Consider the following 25,300-nt stretch of genomic DNA (forward strand, 5'->3'; position numbering starts at 1 on the left):
GCTGGCTCTCTGCACATGGCAGATTTCACTCAGCAGCTTGAGAAGGTCAAGTATATAAGTATTTAATATTTATTTAAGTATTAAATATCACCCAGGATAACAGGGTAAGATCACTAGGTGCCATAACATTTTTTTACATATCATGAGCTGTGCACAAGGGCATATCTAAATAAAATGCATAGGAAATAGCATCACACAAATATGATCTACATTTTTTTCTTGATCAAAGAGGCTGAGGAAAAAAATAATTAAAAAGTAAAAGCCTTATGCAATGAGATTTAAAAGAAAACTTCGGGGGCTGATAAGACGCATCTGGCACAACTTCAAAGTCCATCAAAGTACATATAATCAATGTTTGTCAATAGCAGTTTTGCATCCTTTAATTTATCTTTCATGGATATAAAGCATGATGTTATTAGGATCCAGTCCATACCTTAATTCTGTTTGAGATTTGATGAATCAGGGCTCTATTAAAATTCAGTGCAAATCAGCTTACTCAAGGACACATTACATAAAGTCATGTGTTATCTAACTCCTTTTATCTTGCTGTCTTTCTAACTAGTTAAAGAATCTGGAATTTCATAAACTTCTATTTGTGGCTGGCCACCAACCTACTGACTCAAACACATATTGCTTGTAGGCACCTGCTCAAGGTATGCACATGTGGCATAGTCAGGATACCAAAATTCTTTGTGTATTTTTTTGATGTATGAAATCTCCTTTAGGAATGTTCATGCTCCAGAGCAAGGAATCATCAGAAACAAAGTTCTCTGGCATCCAAATTTCAGCATCTGCCACTGTAATCAAGCACTCACAACTGTTTTTTCACCACAAAATCACATTCAGGATGGGAAATTTTTAAGCCCTTGGGATTTCACGATTTTCTTCCTTATATTTCAACATGTGAACACTATTTTTATCACTTTCTTCCTTTTCAGGTTCTAAACTGTCTCGGAGAAAGAATGGTCACTTCATTTGTTTTTGTGACATGCAGCACAAACAATATCTGATCAGCAAAAGTTTGTCAGCATTTCTGCTACAGGGGGTTGTTTATTCTTGCAGAAATTCTCTGATTTCCTGAGTTCTACCGTTGTTACAAATGCTTCAGCCTCAGGAGAATAAAGGTTACTCAAGAATTTAGATTTATTTATTTAAAAAAATAATAAATCCTGGTTCTCACATTAGTGGAATAAAGCTTGAGAACATGAACTCTAAATTCATGTCTGAAATTTAGAAAATAATCAAATAACACACTTTGATGCTTTTAAAAATCATGTATTATGTAACAAGATCTCACTGTTTTTCAGGTGAGAGAGAAGTAAGTATGATTCATACTTTTTTCCAATTTAAAATAGTAGATGAAAGATAATTCTAATACAAGGTAAATGCTTGTTTTTATTGTTAATTTGTACTGTTCCCATCCTTGTTACTTACTGATTTGAAACATTTGCCAGTGGTCAATACAGTGATTATCTGGACAGGATGCAGTTATTTGATCAGGTCAATCTGTTGAACATTAAACAATATTTGAAGCACGGTTAATTATTTGCACTGAATTAGCTTGGCCTCAAAAGGCTGTGACTTGTCTGAAAAATCATAGGCAAGAAGAAAAGCTAATTTCAAGAATAAAACAAGGATGGTTAACAGTGCTTTGACACTTCAGGTTCTTCCACTGGTTATTCTCCTAGGGACCACATGTTTGGGCGTGAGTATGTTTTTATTCTCCTTTTCTTTCTACATCCCAGCTCTGCTGTATCTGCATTTCAGGCCACTGAAGTGACCAAGTTAATGCAACATAAGAGGGAAGTCCCATGGGTGTTTGAAGCAGACATCTACAGTGTCAAGGAATGGCTCTCCTGGTTCACTGAGTGGCCACACCACTCTCGGTGGTCTGTGGTGGGGATCATGGTCCCTCTCCTGGCCCTGGGCACTAAGAAATGATCCAAAACCCCGGACTGCAGCATGGGCAGCTCATCTTAAAATCATAGAATGTTTTGGGTTAGAAAGCACCTTAAAGATCATCTTGTTCCAACCCCCTTGCCATGGACAGGGACATCTTCCTCCAGACCAGGTCGCTCAGAGCTCCATCCAGCTTGGCTTTGGGTATTTCCATGGATGGGGCATCCACCCTCTCCCTGGGCAACCTGTGCCACTGACTCACCTCCCTCAGAAAGTGTAAAAACTTTCTTCCTTATTTCCAGTCTTCATTCTGAAGGGACTAAATATCTGATTAAACAGGTCAGGTAGTCCCTGCCTTGGCACTTTTGCAAACTCTTCTGTAAAAGGTAGAAATTCCCCCAGCCATATGTTTTGAATGACTGAATTATCGTTGTTGCTAACGTGGGAGGAAGGTTAATGGCAAAATATTCAACACAGCTAGGGGTGACCAGAGCTCTGCTCTGGCAGAGCTTGATATACTTTCATACGTCTATTCATCTCCTCTTTAAAGAAGACTGGAAGAATGACTTGTAATCAAAGGAAAGTTAAAAGTCAGTTTTAAAAAAATTTCTTTTGTTCTTCCAAGCAATCAAGTAGATTTTCTCATGAAGGAATCTGAGGTTCTTTAAAACATCTGCTTTCTTAGTGACTTTTCCTATGTGTGCAGGTTCATATTTACTGAAATACATTGCAAAAATTCAGATGTTGATGTGTTTATATTGAATTCTTTGGGAACAATATATAGTGAGGCTGTTTAATGGGGCTGTTTAATAGATTTTTTTAAGAAGTCTGGAATTTGAGATCAGTGACTTTCACAACTCAGTAGAGTAATTAATAATTAGTGTATTACCAGGACCCATGCCACACTTGGTCCAGTATGCATGTAGCATCTTACTGAGGGAATCAGCTCTAGGGTACATAAATGCCAGTTTTACAGACATTGTGGAAACCTCATCTGTACCAATAAGCTCATCATTAATTTGGCAGTGTTAATTCATGCTCAGTTAGGAAGATATGGGGCCAGTCTTAGACAACATGAAGTTTTGCCCAGATTTTTTCTAATGAGTCCTAAGTGTTAGATTGATTCAATGCTTTGACAGTCCTAATCTGACTTTGCTTTAAAAAATGCTATGGAAAATGTAGAGTATATTTCCCCCTGCCCCTGAAAATTCATTAACATTGCTAAAATGCAAAAGCAATTCTGCTGTCACTGAAAAGCAGCACGACAGAATATTCAGCAGGCTAGTTTTTAATAAAACATGCTTTTTCTTCATAATTAATATAACAAGGTTTTCTGGCTTAGCACTTGGCATGGATCCCAGAAAAAAAAAAAGAGGGAATGAGTTGCCATGATGTGACCATTGCATGACAAACAATTTACGAGAGGATATTTTTGTCCTAATGATTTATCCTGAAGAAAAAGTGGCACTGAAATAGCTTGAATGGAAAGATAATATATGCACTTTGCTGAAACCACCCTTAAATTCATATCTTCATCCTCTTCTACAACTAACTATCATTTTTATTTTTATCTGGTTTTAGAAGTAATAAGATGATGAACAAATATTATTGGTGAAATATAGCAGAAGTCAAACATGGGTTTTAGCAGTAGTTCACGCTGAGTCAGTTACAATATAACAAGAAAATACTTGGACATTCATGGATCTGACAGGTTTGGAGCAGAATCCTAAAACAAAAATTTTCATTCAGTTCTTTCATACTACCTGAAAAGAAACTGATTCCATCTACATGAATGCATACTATTTTCATAAAAGGCATAAAGCTGCATGATGAGCACTGAATTTGGTCCTTTGCTTTGGCATCTGTGATGCAACTGCACCAAAGATTGTCTACAGACATGGCAGGTCTTCTTGGGTTGGGGTTTTTTACCCCTGCTTTTCATTCCACTTCTGCTCAGCAAGATACTGTAGTAGAAATCTGCCTGCCATCAAGGTATTGTATTGTTAAGTATTCCTTAATTAGTCAAAGAGAAAGCCAAAGAACTCTGATGCAACTGAGATGTGTATCCTCAGTTATCCAGACTTGTACTGAAACAACTTTTCTGGAACGCACTCAGATTTAAATGCCATGCTTAAATGTTGTGCTGAGTTGGGCTAGAGAAGTCTGGAACAGGACAATAGGAAGTTGGATCCCACAACATTCCAGTGACACCAGCATGCAGCTCCCACTTAACAGTGCTCTAAAGTGATTCAGCACATGTTTGCAGGAACAAAAGTTTTTTTTTAAATCTACAGGTGTTCAGATCAGGCCTTTTCCTTGTATCAGATATCCCTGCAAGCTCACCAACCCTGGCAGTGGGGAGGAAGACTTGCAAAGGTCAGAGTAGCAGAGGTGGCTCTTCACTGAATATTTTGGGACTTCAAAAAATTGATGCCCACTTAGCTGTGATAGAAAGTGTTTTGAAATCACAAGCCTTGCCCAATCCAATAACCAAGTGCACTTAGTAGTGGAAAGGGAAGGATAAAAGTATCACATTAAGATCCAACAATTGTAAAAAAAGAAACCCTTATCATAAGGACCTATGGAGAGCTCTTGGCCCACAGAAAGAGGATGCTGTTGCCAGCAGTGCAGGTCTTTCCTTGCTTCAGGCACTCGGAGACCAACATTTTAGGGTGTTCCAAAGTCAACTCTGTCTGACATCTTTTTCTAACCCCCAAGGGATCCATTCCTGTTGTAAACCCACACTGCTGCTTCCCTCACCCTCGCTGCAGGGCTGCACCGCGCACACAGGCCTTCACGTGCTGATCACTGCGCTGTGCTGATCACTGTGAAGAGAAGGGAATGCTGCCAAGCCCTCCTGGATTTGTGGCCCATCAGGTCTAATGCCCTTCTGCAGTGCTCTCCTAAATTTGCCTGATGCAGCAGGAAAGCAACAAAGCCCTGGGAGCGCCCCCAGCTAATTTTGCACGGTGCTCTGAGAGGGAAGCGTTCCTCGCTGACCCCCCAAGGCAATCAGCTTATGCCCTGCAGCGTGCAGGTTGATATCCCGTGTAACTAAAGGCACTTAATGACTTTGCATAAGCTTTAAGTCTAGCAGTATAACCTGCATTCCCAGGACTGGCTGCAGGAGTGTTTGATAGCACAGGCACTCTGTCAGTGTGACTAGCTGGCTCCTGCAGCCCCCTGAAACACATTTTGTAGCTTCCCAGTGCTGTGGCATCCGAGGCTGACCCCATTTTTCACCTGGGAGTGCGAGTGCACTTCAATCACCAGTGAGCTTTGAAAATATCCAGCTGCTACCAGGCCACCACTTACAGAGCAAAGATTAATTTGGAAACTTTGATCTCTTGGAAAACGGGAGCAGGTAACTCCTGAGCAGAGGACCAAGCTGGTTTCAGCGGTGCCTCTGAAGGGTCTTGCTTTTTTTTTGAAACCCTGTGGGTTTTGTATGAGTAGCTACCATGGGAAAGGTTCACCACTAAATAATCAGCAAAATAAAGATTTTAAGTGTGAACTTCTCTGGGTACTCTGGGACTGGTTGATAAGGAACACACCATTTACTCTGATGCACAAATTGCAGTTCACTGTGGAGGCAGGAGATGTCTTGTTAGAAGTGAAGAACTCAGAGGTTTTGGTGGAATCCTTTCAGAGAATGGTTTCCCAGGCTAAAAACACAACATGTGTTGCATGTGTGCTCCAGATGATAATATGCCCTGCTTTCATTATCCTGCAACCATGGCCTTGGCTGAGAAATACAATGTCATTGCTGGAAAAGCCACTTTCCCTTGAAGTTCAAAGACTGTCACTACTCAAGATGGTTGCAGGCAAAAATCTGGCCGATTGTAAGAGCATCAGAACTGTCGATTCCCTCCTCCTTTGGCAAGCAGCCCAGACAAAGGTTCCTACTGAGAGCTGTCAGCAGGATCAAGGGGTTCACTACGAGAAGGCAGTAGCTGTGTCTGCCCTCGTGGCTCCTTCATGGCTTGTGTCACTTGTGGATGGAAGTTGATCAAATATCCATCTTCATGCTCCAGTTCAACCCCATCCCACCTCCTTCTTGGCTGCAAAGCTGTGACTGCACAGATGAACAAACGAAAGCATGATCTTTGTTTTTCTGCCACAGAGGCCAGTTCTTGACAAGTTGCAAGAGAATTTGCAGGACTTAATGCAATTGAATGAATAAGCCAATTCCTACCAATGCAGTTTCATACTGGAATTCCTCTAGTGCTTTGTTGCAGTGTCTGTGTATGTATAGAGCTAATTTTTGTCTCTCTTGCTACTCTGTCATGCAAGCTTGAGTGATTTCACTGTTTTCTCTGGAAGTCTGTTTTGCACAGATGTAAATTCACAGCATAACCCTGGGTTGTCACCTTTTTGCTCTCCTTCTCCACCTGCTTTTGTGTTTTAGTGATTCATTTTTACTGTCATAAGAGGTAACAATATACCCAGGACACAATAAACAGTTCAATTGGAGAATGGCCCTGGCAGCCATAAATAACTTCCCTTGAATTTGGGGCCAAATCTTCCTGGGTCTGTTCAGAAAGAATTGCTAGAGATTAACTGGACATTTTTGTCTGAGAAAGAGCATAGGATTCCATCCTGAGATAAAGAAAGCTCATGGTTCTTTCATTCCTATTTGAATCTATTACATTTCGTTGGTCTTTCTTTCTTAAGGAGTTGAAATCGAAAAATTGCATGTATCATGTATGTGCAATGTAATTAGTACAAAAATCTATTTAGCAAAATTTTGAAGGTTCTTTTTGAAGAAATGAACTTTTAGCGAAGTACTAATCTTTACAGTGACAAAATACAACAAAGGTCAGGTGAAATTAGGATATTTTGAATTTCACAATTTTTTTCACAATATAGGAGACCTGTAAATGTAGTTGGCTCCACAGTCAGCAGTGCACTGTACCCATGTAAAATGTCCCTTCTTTTTTTTCTTTTTACTGTTTGGGGGGTTTTGTGTTTGGGTTTTGTTTGTTTGTTTGTTTGTTTGTTTGTTGGTTGTTTTTTGGGGTTTTTTTGGTGGTTTTTTTTTGTAGGGTTTCTTTTTTATGAGCCTGAAGTAGTAAAATTTAAAATTGCTCTCTGCAAATTCTTCCAGCTCTGTCCCTCATCACTGCAGAACTGCTATGAACAGAATCCAGTGATTTTATTCCCTCTTGAGAGAGTACACAAAGTATCGGTGTCGAGCTGCAGCAAGGAGACCGTTTGGTGAAACCAGCCCACGGTCTAATTTCTTCTCCCCCCGCCCCCCTTCCTTTTGTTCAAATCCTGCTCCTCCTTGGGCTCAGTGTTGCACCTCGTCGGAAGGACAAGATCCTCCTCTGCTGGCCACGAGCAATACGGCACTGCAGGCAGGAGGCCCTGCCTTCTCTGCCCCTGCCTGCCTCCCTCCTGCAGCCCCCTCCCGGACCCCCACCGTCTGCACCCCTCCTGACAGCCTTCTTCTGTATCCATCTCTAACATCCTGCATCCCCCATCCTGCATCCCACATCCTCTCCTGGAGGGTATGAAGGGGAGAGCTCCAGCACACAGGAGGGAAGGAGTGAGCTCTTCCTCCTCCTCTGCTGCACACCACCATGGCAAGCTTCAGGCCATGAGTCAAAAAGCTAAAATTTGGCCCTCTCCTGGCTAGCAGGGGTGAAATTTCTTCAAAACCAGTGTGGACTGGTGCGTGGTCCAGGGGACCCCAGGACAGAGGAGAAAACTCTCCATGCTGAGAAGTCAGCTCTGCCAGAGGTTTTGTCCCCTGTGGCTCTGCTGCTGCAGCTCGTGACAGGCACACGAGGAGGGAGAGCTGCAGCACAAAAGGAGATCTTTCAGTAAAGATTGTGTTTAACTCCTGGACTCTATGCTGAGTGCTCCAGAAGCCTTTGTTCCCAGTAATATTTATATTGTGGCAGCAGACTGCTTTCATCCAAAAGCAGGACTCAAAATCTGAGACTCAGTCACCAGCCACCAAGCCATTGCCTGCTCTGAAGGATGATACTGTAAACCTGTACATTGTTAAGGGCATCACTTTATTGCAAGAGGGAGTTTAGGGTAGCTGCCTTTCTGTGGTCAGCTCTACCCATGTTTGGACAGAGCAGCAGGTGAATAGCCTGGGAAAGACAGTAGTGTAGCACAATGCTGCATCTCTCATCTTTCCTATTTCCTTGGGGTATGAGCATTGTGAGACTGTCATCTCCACCCTACAGTTGGGGAAACTGAGGCACAGAACAGCCTGGTGCACCTCACTCAGTCTGGGCTGAAAACCCTCCAGCATTCCCTGGAGTGCCAAGGGCTGCCCCCAGTGCAGGGGCAAACTCACTCAGTCAAACCTTTCAGAGCCAAACCCTTTCCAACCCCATAAGGCAAATGCCACAGCAGGGCAGCACAGAGAGCTGGAGAGCAAGATGAAGTGTGTCTTGCATCATCCTGCTCCCAGTGCTGCTTCCTTGTTCTTTGTTTCATCTGTTCCTCCAAAAGAGAGGACTACACTTGCAGGGTTTGTTTTGGTCTGTGTTTATGGATGAATGCTATCACTAATTGTAAATGGAGCAATTAGACCTTTGCTTTATGTGGTCTCCATTGGGGTCTGGCAAAGGATCTGACGAATGCTGTACCTGCACTCAGGAAGCATGTACACCAAGGACAGAGCTTTTACAGCCTTCTCATTTACCATCATCTCCACACTCATTCAGGAGGGGCAATTGTGTGAGGATGTGTGTCCTTCCAGCTGCAAAGGATTTAGTTCTGTATGTGTGTGGCTCACTCAAATGCACCTGGGAAGGGGCTCTGCTGAGTGGTTCAGGGGACATTGCTCTCATTAAAGTCAGTGGGGAAGGGGAGAACTGGAGTTTCTCCCTGGCTCAAACACAAGAGGGATGAAAAGGTGCCTGAAGCAAAAGCTCATTTATATATTCCAGAAAATATTCATAAGTGTGAATTCTGAGCTTTTAATTTTGTCCTGTTTCTTATTCATTGCTTCTGATTAATTTGTTCTTAGTCTTAACTAGCATTATCTGAGAATGTCTTTCTTCAATGTATAATGTGTGACTAAACAGGGCATATATTTACACTTAATTGTATCTGTAGCAATGCATAGGTGCACATAATAATTGCATGTGTATGCTGTCTTTATTATGTGTGTTAAATTGTTTGGAAATGCATTTTATTCCCTAAAATTATGTGAAGGATGAAGAATAGCAGCTTCAAATCTCCTTCACACCCACTGTTAGGATGTGTATCCTCACTGCACGCAGGTAATCCTGTCCTCAGCTGGGATTTAGAGCAAGAGGGAAAGCAAACGGAAATTGTCACGCTGGGGATGTGTCCTGGTGTAGAGTCAGTGCCTTTCCTTTCAGACAAACCTCACTCACACTCTTCAAAGGCTAAGTGCTGTTTTCCTTCTTCTTCTGTTCCCTTTTGTTGCTTGCCCTTGATCATGAGCCAAACAGGAAAGGCTGGAGCCCCACGTTGGAGGTGGGACACATGGCATTTCCTCCTGGAGAGTGTCAGAAATATTCTCCTACATCCAAGGATTGTTAACAGCCTTCCAGCTCAGGGGTCCAGGTCCCACTGGGTGCACCATGTGTAAGGTCCTGGGCCGTGCTGCACTGTCCAACATCCACTCTGCCATGCCCAGGCACCTCCCAGCCTCCAGCTTTGGCAGCCAGCTGCTGGAGCGTGGCCTCCATCAGCAGCTCAGAGAAGTTGGACAAATAACCAGTGTGCCACCACCTCATAAGCAAAGAGACAACTTAACCCATTCAGGTCAGGTTTGCCCCAAATCAGACTAGCCCAGCAGCTTAGGCTGTATGCTTGGAAAAGCCAGACCTCTCCCATGGGTTGTTGACATTTTGTTACCCTTTTCAAAGAGCTCTAAAAATCTAGGTCGGTTAGCTCCAAAGTGCGTGGGGCAGGGGGGAGGCAGCCTTATCCGGATATCCAGCATTAGGGGCAAACAGAACTTTGAACTGTAAGCAAAGCTCTGTGGTGGCTTCTGTTTTAACCAGAAAATGACTCTCTGACCTTTATTATCTCATGCAGGCTTCCCATTCTTCCCTCTGGGCCAACACGATGGAAGGTAAGTGGTTTCAGTTTCATAATTTCAACTTCTGCCTGCCACAAAACTGAGAGGCTGGCAACCTGGTTCATCAAGACCCTTCCCTAGTGCCCAGTGCTGAATTATTTTAACTTCATGGAGAGCCTTGCTGTGCTTAAAATATGGTCTGTGATCAAGTAGAAAATCTGTTTGACTTTGGACAAGTAATATGGTGAGTGCTTTCAGACCTCCATGTGTGCTGCAGGAGACAACAGGGCATCATGTCCCAGCCAGGAGTGTGTCTGACACACTGGAAACAAAAACAGAGACACAGCAGCGCTACCAACGTACAGCTGATCCCAGGGTTCTCCTGGACCACACCTGCAACTCTCAGTTCTGCCCCAAACCATGACTTTTCTCTGCCTTCATGTGCTTTGGGGACCAGGAGGTGAGAGTGGCCCATGGTCTGGAGGAGAGGTCATGGTGCTGGGCTGCAAACCTCATAGAAGGATGAACAAAGAGCACAGTTGGGGATCAAAACTGGAGGTCAAATAAATGAAGGCTGACTTTCTCCTGCAGCATGCAACTTACTGTGGAACTGCACGGCTTTGTCCCAAGTGCTAGAAGATTCAGAAACAAGCCCGTGCAAGTAAAAATCGTGAAAGGCTGTGTTGCATTAAGATGTTGATAAGGGAAAAGCTGTGATGAATATTGTGTGAGGATATGAAGGATGTGTGAGGATTTGTATATCCTTTCACAGTCTATGTGGGCCATGTAGAAGATTATGGTTTTATTGATAAGTTTAGTATTTTTGCAGGTAAGCCTTGCTCTTCCTTCTCTTGATTTCAATGGCTGAGTTTATAATGCGTATCTACTTAAATATTACAATCATTTTGCTGATTTTCCTGCACAAAAATATGGTGGATTTTAGTATGCACTCATTATTCATCTGCAATCCTGTTCAGTCCATTGGTATTTTGGCTTTCAGGTCAAACCAGAAATCTTATCTCTCATACAGCAGTGCCCAAATCAATGTTGCTTTTCTAATAACCTGTGCGTAGAAAACAAATTTCCAAATCATTTTTATGTCTGAGCTCATTATTCGGGTTCTGCAAATATTTGGCCACAGTCATGCACTTGATTCAGGGTTTACGCAGCCTTGTGCAAACTGGTTGATCTGCCTTTTGATGGTAGCTTATCTCTTTAACAATTTCTTAACTCATTCCCTGCCTTATGGTGTATGGTCCTTACATCTGTCCCCCCACTGTTCCTACAATCTCCTATTCCCCATCCCCCTAAAGTTTCCACTCCTCAAGCCATCATGATTCCCCTTCACCCCGCATCCATCCCTCTGAGGAAAAAAGTGCTGCAAAACTGCTTTTAAGTAACAGCCACAAAACTATTTGAAAGGCTTTCTGGCTTTGTTGTTAGCTGGTCTCCCTTCTTTCTGAAGCTGCAGCTACTCCCAGCCACAGCCTGCTTGGAAGGGAGGAAATACTGTGAGGTCTCATCTCTGCAGAAGTAAATGGGGAATATCTCATTATTTAAAATACAGTCAGGATTTCAGCCTCATAAAAATAACACTGCAATAATCTCAGAGCTGGGGACAAAAAGTATTTAGGAGGGTGGTAGGAAAACTCATCCTGCTTAAATTAGGCCAGATTTCAGTCAGTCTCCAGAGGTTCAGAGAGCTTGAATAAATGCTGGGTACTTTCTGGCACTCTTGATGTGTGTTGGCAATAGGCTTTAACTCTGCACATCACTCATCTTGACAACTGCAGTCCAACAAAGTTACCTCGCAATTCAGGTCACCCGATGGCATCCTAATGCATCACTTTCCCACTTGGAACATTAGTCATCACTTGATCCAGGGAAGGTTTTGAAACCAGTGTGACTGTCGGTGTTGGGGTATCTGTTCTCTCCGTAACAGAGAGCCCGTGTCAGCTAATGAACAAGGGGATATTGATCAGAAATCCATCGCTTGATTGACAGCTCTTGGCAATGTGAAAAACTGCAGATGAAAGCTTGCGCAGTTTAAAAGATCACCCAGACCTCAAAGCTGATTTGAAGCTTTAAAAGTCAATCTCTATCTATCAATTATGGGGGGATTTTTTGTACTACACAGAGGAAACTTATTCTTTGAAAATTTGCATGCAGGATGTCTAATTTAATTTCATGTAATAGTCACATTTCAGTGACAAATGTCAGATCACTGCTTTTTTAAGCATGTTAAGGTTTTCTAGCACTTACAAAGAACGAACACTCTGATTTAGTAATATGTTTAAATCAACCAGTGTATCAGACTTTGTGCTTTAATTATGTGCTCAGATAAAAAAAGTGTTGTTTTTGTTTTACTAAACCTATGGCTTGTTATGAATAATTTAAAAATTTGGAATGGGAGCACTTCTTAAATAAGAGATGTGGAAGCCAAATAGTTATTTAGTGTCAAAACAGTGATAAATAAGAAGACATCTCTTAGTTTGACATCATATGCCCCAGTGAGTGTTTTCTGGTCTTTGTTTTTCACTGCTTCATGCAGCTGGAGATGACATGGAGCAGCTGGGAGATGGGAAACATCACTCATGTGACCTGTAGGAGCTACGTCGGTTTCTCAGTTTCATGAAGAGGGATAGCAATGGGGAAAGCAGGGATGCTGGTCATTTTCTCAGATCTGTTGCACTCTTACATCACCTTGGCTGGTCCCCTAGGTAGTAGCCTCAGCTTCCTGACTCCCATACCCACATGGGAAACAGGGTACCTAAAAGGCTTTGCTGATGTCTTCTGAGCCTTTTCCACATGCACCCTGAACTCCATGCCTTGGCCATTAAATTTCTTGAAAGGGTAATTGCCAGCCCTTGAGGGAGTTGCTCAGGGTTGCCTGCTTTACCTCAGCTCTGGCTACCTGAAGCTGCCCTCTTCAAGGGCTGCTGGGTGCCAAACTCAGCAGGTGTGCTATAGCCTCTCCCAAAACTGCCCCATCAGTGCACATGGGGGATTGTGCCCCCAAACCTCGTGAATTACATATTGGCCATCTTGTTTACAGAAGAGCTGAACTTAAAAATCGTTCATAACCGGTCAAGTAATTACATAAGTGTTCTTAATAAATGATTAATCTGTTGCTGAGAAACCATGCCAAACAAAAATCAACTGACAATAATGTCATTTCTTAACAACACACACAGAGCAGTTGGCTTAAAAACCAGGGTAGATGACTCTACAATGATTTAGCTATTTGTCCTCATTCAGGGCACTAATTTTTCCTCTGTTGACTCAGGAGAGTCCTCTGTAATGCATGCTGGCATGTTTGCAGTCTGCCTTTTGCAGCCATCGCTCCCCTGTTCATCCTTCATAACTTTAAGCAGGTATATTTTTCCATAAAAAAGGATACCCCATCCTTCAGACACCATCCATGGAATAAAAGCCAGCATGCCCCTCTAAGATTCTGAAAATGAACAGGGGATACAAAATCAGACTACTTCAGACAGTTCCCTCAACCTCAAGTCGTTTGCAAAATCTCCCCTCCAACAAAGTGAAGTTGGAGGCTGCATTTCAGGCAAAACTTCCTTTTTGTTTTTCTTCCTTAACTACATCACATTAATTTTAATTTTTTTCAGTGTAGACAATGTCCTTATCTTTCAGCAAGATCCTTCTGTTCCTCAGCAAGGCGTACACTTCTGCAACACTTGCACATAGTCAAGACTCAGCTCCTGTGGAAATAATGAGCTGAGGAAAAGGAGTCTTGACTTGACATAGCAATAAATGAGGTGAAACTTTCCTCTTTTTTTTTTTTTTTGTGAGAAACGAGAGTTGGCATGTAGAAAAAAAAAAAAGAGAAGAAAAAAAGACGGTTCTATTTTAATATGAAATATAAAACACCCATTGTACAAACCTGGAATTTCTTTCTTTTTTTCAGAAGCAAAGAAAGAATAAAGATAAAGGCTGCAAGTGAATGAATGAGGAGAGAAAACTAAGATAATGCAGTCGATAATCAGTTCAAGGCAGAGCATTATCCATGGGGCCATCGGTCCGGCCCTAGGGGAGAGCTTTTTAAAATGTCTCTGTACGTAGCTTAGCTTTGCTCATTACCATAGCTTGTCTTTGAAACACTGGAGTGGCTTCCACTGGCAAGAGCTGTACCTGTGGCAGGAGCCGCCAGTCCACTTTAATCAAACACCCCCTGTGTGGTTGGCAGAGCCGCGCTCCCTGCAGGCTCCATGAGGGCTCTGGCCCCTGTAGGCCGCGGCTGCCGAGGCAGGGATGGGCTCCTCAGACAGCAGATGGCTGCAGTGCCAGGCCCTCGCTGCTCCAAGGCTGTTTCGTGGGTGAGAAGTCACAAACTCGTGCAGGTGGATGACTCTGTTCCCCCAATTGCTCTCGGGATGGGACTCTGTGTCCCCCCACACAGCAGGGCCTCCATGCTGGGGAAGGCCCTGCCTCCTTCTCTGCAGCAGTGGTGATGGTCAGCAAAGCAGGTGGACAAAGAAAATCCCTTCTTCTTATAGGAGCCTAAATCTCTTTTTGTGCTGGTACCAGCCTCGTTGTCAGCCCTGGCTGTGGTACCACACTCCTTATGCCTTTGCCTGGAGAGCCCTGGCCTGCATTCCCTCTGGGGCATCCTGGCTGTCACCACAGGAGCCAACTGGACAGCCAGAGCCCCAGTGCCCCTCAGGAGCATCCTCAAGGGCAGCACTGGGGCCAGCTGTGCTCAGAGTGGCCATGCTGAGCACTAGGTGAGCTCTGCCTGTGCCGAGGAAGAGTTGAACAGCATCTTTGGTCCTCAAGATGGTCACTAAACCCTCTGACATCCCATTCAGTTGAAAGGGAAAAGTACTGTTCATCTCAGGAATAACTTCTTTCACAACTTGTCTCCTTCCAGTTTTAATTCCTGTTCCAGTTTTAATCCTCTGTTCTTTCACTCTCTTTTCACCCCTCCCTGCAGATGAGACTGATGACTATGAGAACTACTACTATACAGAAGCTAAGCAGGACACCAACCTCCAGCAGGAGCTCTCAGAGGAATTTAGCTGGATGGAGATATCTTTAGGTGACTTCGATTACATGAGAGGTACTTGTCAGGGGTGGGCAGGAAGGCAAGGAAGGGGTAAAATCCCAACCCTGTGCTTGAAGCATGAGTGTGGCAGGCCTGGCTGCCAGCCTGCTCTCGAAATGCCTGCATCAAAGGGATGAGTTAGGAGAATCATTTGCAGTGTTCTTCTTTGTATTTCTCTTGTAAGGATCCTGTGTTTTATCTCCAGGTTTCACAGGATGGATTCTGATCATGCAGAACATTTCTGATTGCTACTACAAAAAAGCACAGGCTTATTTGTCTATAGACACTGTAAGATGTAATTGCTGTTTTCATGGGATATATGTTCTGTATTTATGCTGGGAACCTAATGTAGAGCAGGTTTCTTTTGCTTTTTTTTTCTTTTTCTTCTTTTATCAGTTGCAGGGGTTTTATTTCCTTTTCATTTTTTGTTTTGCCAAACTTCAGGAGAACAGGAAAGGATCCTAGAGATTGCTCAGGGGACTCAAAAGGATAGGGAGGGAAGTTGTCTGTAACACTCTCCAAGTTATCCCCTGGTACAAAGCAGCAGAGCTGACTTTGGGCTGTTTCCAATACCAATTGCTCCTGGCAGCCTGAACTGCAGTGGAGATGCTGAGCACAGTGTAAGAAGCAGCACACAAGTGACTTTCAGCAGGTGCCAGCTCCCTTGAGCCAGAGCCACCCAGAGGTATGGTAGAGTCTAATGGTAGTGGATGGCTCTTCCAGGGGAGATTAATACTATGTTCCAAACAGGACATTGCCAAATCCACATCACTCCAGACTCAGTCCATGAAGGCAGGCAGCCAGAGGCAATGCCACAGAGACAAATCTGTCTCTGATCAAAGGAAGGGACTTGCCCCATTACAACTCTGTATTAGGGGAGTAGAGGATCTCCAGACCCAAAGCTATGAGCCACTGCAGCTTGGAATAAACTCTGCAGCAACTCATACCACTCCTGTGGGTGCTGGGTTGATGCACAAGCACAGCACTTGTTACAGAGGATGCTGTGCCAGGGAAGACAGACTCTGGCAACCACAAAACACAAGAAGAAAAAGCAGGTGGTGAAAGTTGAGATGCTGAAAGGTCTCCATCCTTACCTCTACAGACTCATGCTACTCCAACCCCTGCAAGAATGGTGGTACGTGTGAAGCCAAGGGAAGTGACTTCAGCTGTCACTGTCCCAAGCCATACGGTGGGACTATATGTGAAAAAGGTAATGGCTCTTTTGCTAACCTACACTCCTCATTTTGATAGGTAATGCTACTGTTGCAACTTTATAAACCCACTGTTTGCTGAGCTGGGCGTTCTGACAGCCCAGAGCAGTCATGTCCACAGTTCTTAGGACCTCATCCAGACCAAAGTCTGTCTAAAGAGCATCCAGTGAAATAAACTGCAGGAGCGCAGGGAGTGCTCCTCTATGCCCTGCAAGGTGGGCAGTGGGGAGCCGCTCATTGGTAGCACAGATTTTTTGCCATAGATGCTCTGAACAAGAAGTGAGACTCCAAGTCCACATCTGCCAAATGAAAGCTTCCTTAGAGCATCAAGGGAAGGCATCTTCCTATGATCCCTACAAGGGCACAGCTCCTGTGCCCACACAAATGCTGATGATGTACTTTATGTGTGTTTTCCACAGTGGAAGACGTGTGTCTGGAGAAGAACTGCCACTTTGGTGACTGCCTGGTAATATTAACCCCACCTTATTTTAAGTGCAGCTGCAAGCCTCCCTACAAGAGACCCTCCTGCCAGCGCGGTGAGCACTCAGCTAGGCACAAATTGTGGTGGGGACAGCACCATGGCCAGTCTTCAGTGGGAAATCACCCACTGCAGAGGGTGATCCTTCCCTAGTAATGCTGCAGCTTCCATCCATCACTGGCCAGTGATGAGTTATGCTTGATTTGCAGGGTGGTGGTTCAGTCGCTGGTAAAACCCTCAGAGATATGTGTTTTACAAGATTTCATGAGAACTCAAAGCCAACAGGCTGAGTGGGAGTTCTCCCCAGCTTCCACTGGGCATGTGAGTGTCTGTGTAGTGTTCAGCACATTGACAAGGCTGTTCTGTGTTTTCCACATTGACAGCATCCAAGCAGTGCAGCCCAAACCCTTGCAAAAATGGAGGCACCTGCATACGGAACAGATACAGATCAAAATTCACCTGCAAGTGCCCTGAACCTTTCAGAGGGAGATTCTGCGAGATTGGTATGTTACAGTCCCTCTGGGGGATGGGTGAACCTCCAGAGAGCCAGGGCCTGGCTTCCCCCTGCAGCCAGACTATCTGATGCTATTCCTGTAGCATCCTATGGTGACTTCCTGTCACTGCTCCAAGGGCCTGACTACACCGGGGCACCAGGGACCTTGGAGACAGGGTCAGAGGAAGAGGCTGACTTCTGCTGCTACTGCTGGCAAAGGGGCTTGAAAGAGTTCCCATCTTAGTGTTTTCTAAGTGTGCTTTGGCAAAGTCCCACTGGTACATAGTTAGTGAGGTCCAGAGGTCCTCAGAGAAGAAATGTCGGGATTTCCTTAAACATTCAAAATCTGATGTAGTGAAGATGCCTCCCCAGTTGCCTGTGACTCCCCAGGCTGAGGGGACTGCTTCTGATGGGTGACATTTAAATCAATCAAGGTAGAAGATGGACAGATGTTGGGACATTTTTCTAATTTCTGTGCACAATAAGGAACATAATTACTTGGCCCAGTAGGTGCTTCTGATCCTCCATAAAATGAATGCAGGACAAGGAAGGGAAGGAAAAGGAACCACTTTGAGCAAGGAACAACACAAAAGTAATTTTCATAATTTCATTTCAGTTATTGTCTTTCTACAGGACCAAATGATTGTTATGAAGAGGACTCCTCTACTTATAGAGGTAGAGTGAACCAAGCAGAAAATGGCAGGACCTGCCTGCACTGGAATTCCCACCATCTCTTGGACCATCCTTTTAATGCCTTTATGGAGGATGCTGATTCATATGGCATTGGTGAACACAACTTCTGCAGGTAATATTTTGAAGAAGCAGCTGTAGAGGTCTGTATCAAAGAGATCCTTGAGGACAAACTGCTCATGAATTTGATAAACTAATGATGTTAAGATCTCACATCTTTTTAGAGACCACCTGCCCATAAAACACCAGTATGTTAGAGATACCTTCTCTAACCATGCTAATATGAGGCTTCCAGAAGCTGCCCTCTTTGTTTTGAACCAGTCTCACATTTTTCTCATGGCTAAGATAGGGAATAGGTATGGCAATAGTTATATGGCAGTACCATATGCCTCGCTCAGGCATCTTCTTTGTCGATCTTATGAAATATTATCTTTTGTTCATCTCCCATATGGGAACATGAAGCTTCTCCCTAGGAATCCTCACCTCCTTCACTAGTTTCATAGAGATTTCCCCATTCCTGCTGGCTGAGTCTCTCAACTGTTCCCTTCAGGAATCCTGATGAGGATGAAAAACCCTGGTGCTACATCAGGAAAAATAATGAAGTGGATTGGGAATACTGTGATGTTTCGCTCTGCGCAGGTAAAGAATTAGAATCAAGTGATTTGGCAGCACGTAGGTGGTCTGGAGCAGCAGGTGACTCCCTGCTGCTTAACTCTTCCAGTCTGATATTAACTCTGCATTTATACATCTGCTGTCTCTTCCAATGCAGCTGAAGAGACCCCGACAGAACCCCCTACAGACCCCCCTGAAGTATTCCAAACATGTGGACAACCAGAAGTTCGTAGGTCACTCAAGAAGATCTATGGTGGATCCAAGGCTACACCTGGAAAACATCCCTGGATGGCATCTCTGCAGATACAGACTCCAGATGGGAATAAACATTTCTGTGGTGGAGTGCTAATTAAATCATGCTGGGTTCTTACTGCTGCACACTGCCTTGAGTAAGTGCATGTCCTATCATTAGGGTAGACAAATGTATTAAAATCAGGGTGGCTAGTAAAGGCAGCTTGGTATCCAAATTATTTGCAATCAAAGTGATTGCTGGGAGTCAAATTGAAAGGAAAACACATACGTGGACAGAAAAAACATTAATAAATGCATAAAAATGTTTATATACTTGAAAATGGTGCTTGCTGAAATAACAAAATTAGGCACCACTTAAATAAAATGAGCTAAAAAAGTTTCATGAGTGGGAAAAAAGAGGAAAGTAGGAAGATTTTGCAATGTGTAAAAGAAGAACTCTATGCAGACCTCAGGAGATATTGGGAGGCCATAAGAAACATCACCTATTACATAGGAATTAAGTTCTTCAAAACAGTCAAAGTTGTGTAGCTTCAATTTTTTCTGTGTCAGCTAGCTTAAAATACTACATTTCCTCCAACATTTGTATTGAATCAGTTGGAAACCACCACCCTAGGAAAAAGGTAAATTATACACTGGAAATAATTTCAACACATATAATTTTAAATATGCTCAGACAATGGCAAGAAACTCTACTGCCGTGGCTACATGAACTGCCCCTCGTCATCACTGCCACAGTAATGGACTGTGTGCATGCTGCTACTCTGCCCTAAAAGGCAAAGAAAATCAGCTTAATTACAGCTGATTGCAGCTTAAAATCACTTTATTTCATGACTGCAACTAGTTAAGAGAACATGCATTTTCCAATACCACTACTTTCCTATTTAAGCCTTCCTATAATGATTTTAGGAAATCTTCTGGCCAAGCTTTACAACAGGAAGAAATATCTTGAGTTCCTGTTACTAAAAGTGCACCCCCACTGATAAAAAATGTCTGTACATAAATGACTTTTGTTTTTTTTCCCAGAAACCCAGAAACAAAGATCCAAGTAGCCCTTGGCAAGCAAAACCTCAAGAAGAAAGAGGATCATGAGCAAATATTTGATGCAGTGGAAGTAATTTTACATGGCAAATACAGAGAGGAGACGGGTCATGCCCTATACAATGATATTGGTAAATCCTTTATTTGATACTCACACAGCTCACCTCCAGTCTTTGTTGTTTGAAGTGCCTCTCTCCCACCAAAGTGAATGTAAAATTCTCATTGACGCTATGCTCTGGAAATAATCAGGCCAAATTTTGACCTAGATCTGTTTGAATCCTGGGATATAAATTGTGATGGCCAGGCAGAAGTCACTGCTCAGGAGGAGCCAAGCAATGGGAACAGGTCCAGCATAGGGGGCAAATGGGATGTTGGGTTTATGCAGCTTGGCATGGTAACAACTGCTAACAATAGTTAGGGATCAAAATTAGCTCCAAATATTTTTGTTATTGTTTATCTCCTCTCCAGCACTACTTAGACTGAAGCCTGTTGATGGTTACTGTGCAGTGGAAACAAAGTATGTGAAAATAGCATGTCTCCCAGACTTCTTCCTTCCTGCTGGGACTTCCTGCTTCATTGCTGGATGGGGTGACACAGAGACAGGTACTTGTGGGCTAACTGGATTTTCGTGGGTACTCTAGTGGCAAGGTAGGCTGCTACTTTCAGTAGCAATTTCCAGACACAAATGAGGATCTAGGCACTGGTGAAACCAAGACATAGAATTAAAAAATAAATTCAGCTAAAGCATGCCACGCAAATTACTCATTAGCAGAATTCTCTAACTGCTAAATCAACCAAACCTGTTAGAGTTCTGATAAGATGCCTGATGCATTTTTTAGCCTGCCATCCAACTCTCCATGTCATGGTTTCATCTGAAGCCAGCTACAGAAGCAAGGAAGTATCAAGAGAGGCTATCATATAGCTTGTGTGTTTCAAGACAGCACCAAGAAAGAATTTTCACATGGTTTTCCAGCCCATTGGGTCAGATAAAGCTTTTTGGAAGAAGCATCTGGACCCTCAGATGTACTGAAAAGTAAAAAAAAAATTCCCAAGCTTTTCAAGTTCAACCAGCTCTATCCAAAAATCTTTCTTGCCCATGGTAAATCCTAAGGGGAGAAATTTTTATGCTTAAAAAATGATAATGGCAATTTTCTGAAAAATGCATTTTCTCATGTTCTGATTGATGTGTTGCTGTGAAGCAGCAGAAGGAAAACCTGTCACTGAGGCTGCAGTAGGTGTCCTAGTGCTTAGTGACTGATACAGCCTGATACAATCCACTGGACTGAATTCTCCCTTCACATAACTCCCATTGAAGTCCACAAGAGACAAGTGTGTTCATTTGATCAGAATGCACCAACAGAATTTAATGGACTTTTTTTAAAGTTCCAAATAAATTCTCTCTTAAAAGGGTAAGGGGGATTTTATGGCTTTTCCCCTCAACAAAGAATATCAAGTACCCTGTACGTGTTCAAACTAAATGGCTCCTTCTATGAGCAGAGCTATTATTAGCATTTCAGGAAATCACTGAAGAAATGGAATATTTCCTGAAACTCAAGCAGAACCAAACTTATAAACCACCTTTAATTATCTACAGATGTAGTACTTTGAAACTAAGGCTATTGCCTTTAGATGTCAAGTTATGTCTTTAGATTCCCTGTAATTAATCATTGCCCTTAAATATTGTATGATTTTCAGTTTTCAGCTGTTTCATTAGCTTGCATGTTAAAGCATCTAATAGAACCAGTCTGAGAAGTGCTGAGCAGCTCAAAGTCCCACAGGGACCTCTGGGAGCTGCAGACAACCAGCACCTTGGAAAAGCAGAATTACACAGAGAGAGCTGATTGGAACCAAATTCTGAATACCTGACTTAACTTTCATTTAGACAACAACTCTGTGCTGAGTGAAACTTCAGGCTCCAGCTCACTGGAAATTTATCATTTCAGCCAGATAGTTCTTTCCCTCCCAGGCTAGAATATGCATCATCCCCCCTTCTCTTCCCCCATCCCATTTTTTTGCCAAGCAAGCTTGTATTTTGAATAAAAGACAAATTATGACAGGAATGAGAAGAAAGTGACTCCATTTTTTTGGCGCACATCCCATAGGTGACCCATCCCATCAGCTGTTAGATGCCAATGTCAGGCTGATTTCACAGAGGAAATGCAATGAACGCAACATACATCATGACAAACTGGATGATAGCATGTTTTGTGCAGGACGTCTTCGGAAACCCGGAATCGATTCTTGTCAGGTGTGTGGCTTTTTCTGTATTTGAACACTAATTTTTTGTGTGAAGAGTCAGGCAGTGCAGAACTTTGGCAATGTGCTGCATATGTACCTGTTCTCACATCAGTGTATTTTAACAGCCTTTCTGCAGTACACTTTGAGCTGTACATCCTTAGAGCTAATATTGCCACTGTCACCTACAGGCAGATCTGTGGAATCAAGAGACTTCTGAGGCAGTTTGTCATAATAACCTGAAAACTTGCTCTTTTTTTCCCTCAGTTTTGTTATGGCCTCTACCTTGACTGCCAATTCTAATCTGATTTTCACTATCAGAGCTAAGACTTGCAGGGAGTCAGTATTGATGTTTCTTTTCATTACAGCTAACACAAATGTGAAACAAGTTCATACTTATACAATTGAAAGGTAGGAAACAGTTTGGACAACACTTCCTAGGGTGCAAATTACCACTGTAAAGCATATTTTGCAATAGAAATCAGAAATAAAACAAACAAAATTCAAGTAAGCAACTCAGAATAAGGCTATTTTGAGGAGTGTGAGACAGCTTGAGTGTTCATTAATGCCAGGGATCCCATCTTTATCTTTCTGAGTTCAGGCTCTGAATTCCTGGTACTTTCACGCCTGGGAAATTTCATGTGACCTTGTCAGATTTATGTCACAGACTGGAAAAAAATTAAAATTTACAGCCAAAAAGTCTGGTATCATTTGACCTGGTCACAGAACTGCAAGTCCACTTACGGGCTAAGCAGCATCTGATGGTACATCTGTCAGGAAAAAAAAAACATCATTACAGCTTCAAAGTCTTGTGCTGAGAGAGAAGCATTCTGATTTTGGATACTATTTTGCTTCATGCTTTGAACATGTGTGTTTTCCTTCCTCAGGGAGACTCTGGAGGCCCACTGACTTGTGTAGCAAATGGCTCCTACTACGTATATGGCCTTGTGAGCTGGGGTGAGGGATGTGGGCTAAAAAACAAGCCAGGAGTTTATACCCAGGTGACAAAATTTGCCAGTTGGATTAACGCTGTAATTCAGTATTCATCAAGGTCACGTCAGTAGGAGAGAGCTTTGGAATGACAAATGGTAAGATTGAGAGTTTTACTGGTTTTATTCATTCCCTAAATGCCTTATCTTTGACAAAAAATATTGCTGATATTTTCTCATGGCCTACATGGGGCATCCTACATCACCATCTTGAAAACAGCCTTGAGAGTGTTAGCTAGAATGTCAGTGACAGTTTTTCTGTTGTGGGCTTTGAAATAAGCCCACATATTTTAGCTGAACAGATCAGAAAGTAAAGCTACTCCATTTCTTCCCCAAACAATGAAAGGCCCTCATATGTTTCTAGATCTGTTTTTCAAGCTGTGAAAATTCTCCCAGCTCAGTTGCTGCCAGACATTTCCTCTTCCTCTCGTGCTCCTGTCTAAGGTGTGTTTTTTCTGTGCTCATTGGACCCTGACACCTCAAAGCTATTGGTGTGTGCTCTTAAAGCCAGTACCATTTTTCACACACATAAGAATCACCACGTGGCTGAGTTTGCAAGATTTCAGCCATTGTAATTTCCCGAGGAGAAAGGATCAGTCAGGACTATTATTTTTAAAAGCATTTTGTGGGTAAATAACTACAAATTTTATTAGTGATGCATTTCAGATTGAAAGAAACAAACAAACTTTCAGTACTAGAATTATCCACTTTATTCCTGACTAGAGAATAATTACATGCTATGCTCCAGATCTACAATGGTTTATATGTACTTAACCAGTGAGAGCTAGTAGTACTAAATGCTATTACAAAAAATCTGTCTAAAGCCATTGGATAATTTGAGAGTTCTCATAAGACGTAACTGTCAAATTGTGTAACTTTTGCCCAATGATTCTGCACAGAAATTTGAAAAACAAGGGATTGGTATTAAATGAGGATATAAAGAATAGACATGTTTGTGAAGAGTCAATTTCTTAAAATAGTGACTCACTCTCACTTGAATTCCAGGGTTTACAACCTTCTCTAAGCAGCTACCTAATCTGTCAATAGCTGCAAAGAGTAATTTTGACTTTTTACTTGGGAAGATTTGAAAAAAACCTGAAGAACTGATTGTGACCTGGATACATCCTGATAGTCTAGAACAGATTCCCTGAGCCTGCTAGAAGACCTGCCTTTGGCAAGTCAGTGATAACTTTTCTCCCACTGGCCTTTGACTCGTTCATCTCTTAAACCACCTGAATTGTGCTTTTGTACTCTCTTAGTCAATGGTGCCAATATTCCAGGAACATAAAAATCTCCAAAAATTACAAATATGGAATAAGAGTCACCTGATTTATTCATTATAAATTATTTCATATTCTACCATCCATGATACAAAGCTGAGCCTGCCAGTCATCTAGTACTAATTTTCATTTACAGCTTTAAATAAATAGCAGAATCTGGAATACATTCAGTGATAAATCACAGAGTATCCACACAAAAATAAAAATATCAGTTATAAATTGCAATGTTTTGGTTACCTCTTAAAATAAATTTCTTAAATGCCATCTATTGTGTTTCACATAAACCTGAAAAAGCTACAGGATTTGCAGGACAAGATGAAAATCTATTTATGTTATGTCATGTTTCTGTTTACTTCTGATAAAGCTGCATTTGCCTTCTCTTGACTTGCAGAATTTCTGAAGCATCAGGATTGACTCCAACTTGCTGGGATCCTTCTGTCCCCAACTGGTCCTGTAAAATCACAACCCAAAAAATTGTGAAACCAGCCAGTGGATAGGGGAGGGCTTAAACTATTATTCTATGACAGTATTTTCATATTCAAAATTACACAACTGGCAAAAAATTGAGGAAAATCTAAATCACTGTTCTGCAGAGAGTGAATTTCTGCTGTGAAGTGCAAAAAATGGACCTGTTCATGTAAGTCAGATACCTCATATACCAAAGGACAAAATGTGCTCAAGTCCTAGTTTCTAATTTGAAATAAGAAGCAAACCAGCTAACACCTGAGTTCCACATGGACTGCACCTCTGTAGGTTTCCCTGGGACCATCAGGTCATTATCATACCTTTGACTTATGATGATACTGCTACTACTATCAGTAACAGCAGCTCCCACTGCCTCCATTACTCAACCATAGTTTTCACTTATTTCCTGAGAAATTTTTCAGATGGAAAGTAAGGAATGTAAATCATGGATATGAACTGTTTCTCTTGGTCTGGATTATTGTTTGACTTCTTACCAAAGTTAACAATTAAATGATCAAAGTATTTGAAGTGCAGTGCTTCTCTTTTCTTGTAGCTGAATGGTTCCTAACTGTAAGG

At 42.5% G+C, this 25,300-nt stretch overlaps 2 protein-coding genes across 3 annotated transcripts in view; one reads left to right on the forward strand and one right to left on the reverse strand.

Moving 5' to 3' along the window:
- Positions 1–1,636: 1,636 nt before the first annotated feature.
- On the forward strand, positions 1,637–23,083 carry HABP2 (hyaluronan binding protein 2). Its single transcript, XM_054515631.1, has 13 exons — positions 1,637–1,705; positions 9,937–9,973; positions 14,871–14,996; positions 16,084–16,191; positions 16,612–16,728; positions 17,054–17,173; positions 17,797–17,968; positions 18,404–18,492; positions 18,623–18,854; positions 19,741–19,886; positions 20,224–20,358; positions 21,858–22,003; positions 22,878–23,083. Exons 1-13 carry the CDS (start codon positions 1,637–1,639, stop codon positions 23,052–23,054), a joined length of 1,674 nt encoding a protein of 557 aa, XP_054371606.1. The 3' UTR covers positions 23,055–23,083.
- Positions 23,084–23,570: 487 nt separating this feature from the next.
- NRAP (nebulin related anchoring protein) overlaps positions 23,571–25,300 on the reverse strand; it is a 48,141-nt gene continuing 46,411 nt past the window's right edge. For both annotated transcript variants that reach the window (XM_036386154.2, XM_036386152.2), the window contains exon 42: positions 23,571–24,710. In XM_036386154.2, coding sequence (XP_036242047.1) covers positions 24,609–24,710 — 102 coding nt within the window. In that variant the 3' untranslated portion in view covers positions 23,571–24,608. The remainder of the gene's footprint in view (positions 24,711–25,300) is intronic.

This window comes from Molothrus ater, chromosome 8 (genome assembly GCF_012460135.2).
Source record: "Molothrus ater isolate BHLD 08-10-18 breed brown headed cowbird chromosome 8, BPBGC_Mater_1.1, whole genome shotgun sequence".
Classification (NCBI taxonomy): Eukaryota; Metazoa; Chordata; class Aves; order Passeriformes; family Icteridae; genus Molothrus; species Molothrus ater.

Coding starts and splice junctions, on each gene's coding strand:
- HABP2 (XM_054515631.1), top strand. CDS start 1,637: ATGGTTAACAGTGCTTTGACACTTCAGGTTCTTCCACTGGTTATTCTC. Junction 1,706..9,936: donor TAGGGACCACATGTTTGGGC/GTGAGTATGTTT, acceptor TATCTCATGCAG/GCTTCCCATTCTTCCCTCTG. Junction 14,997..16,083: donor TGACTTCGATTACATGAGAG/GTACTTGTCAGG, acceptor TTACCTCTACAG/ACTCATGCTACTCCAACCCC.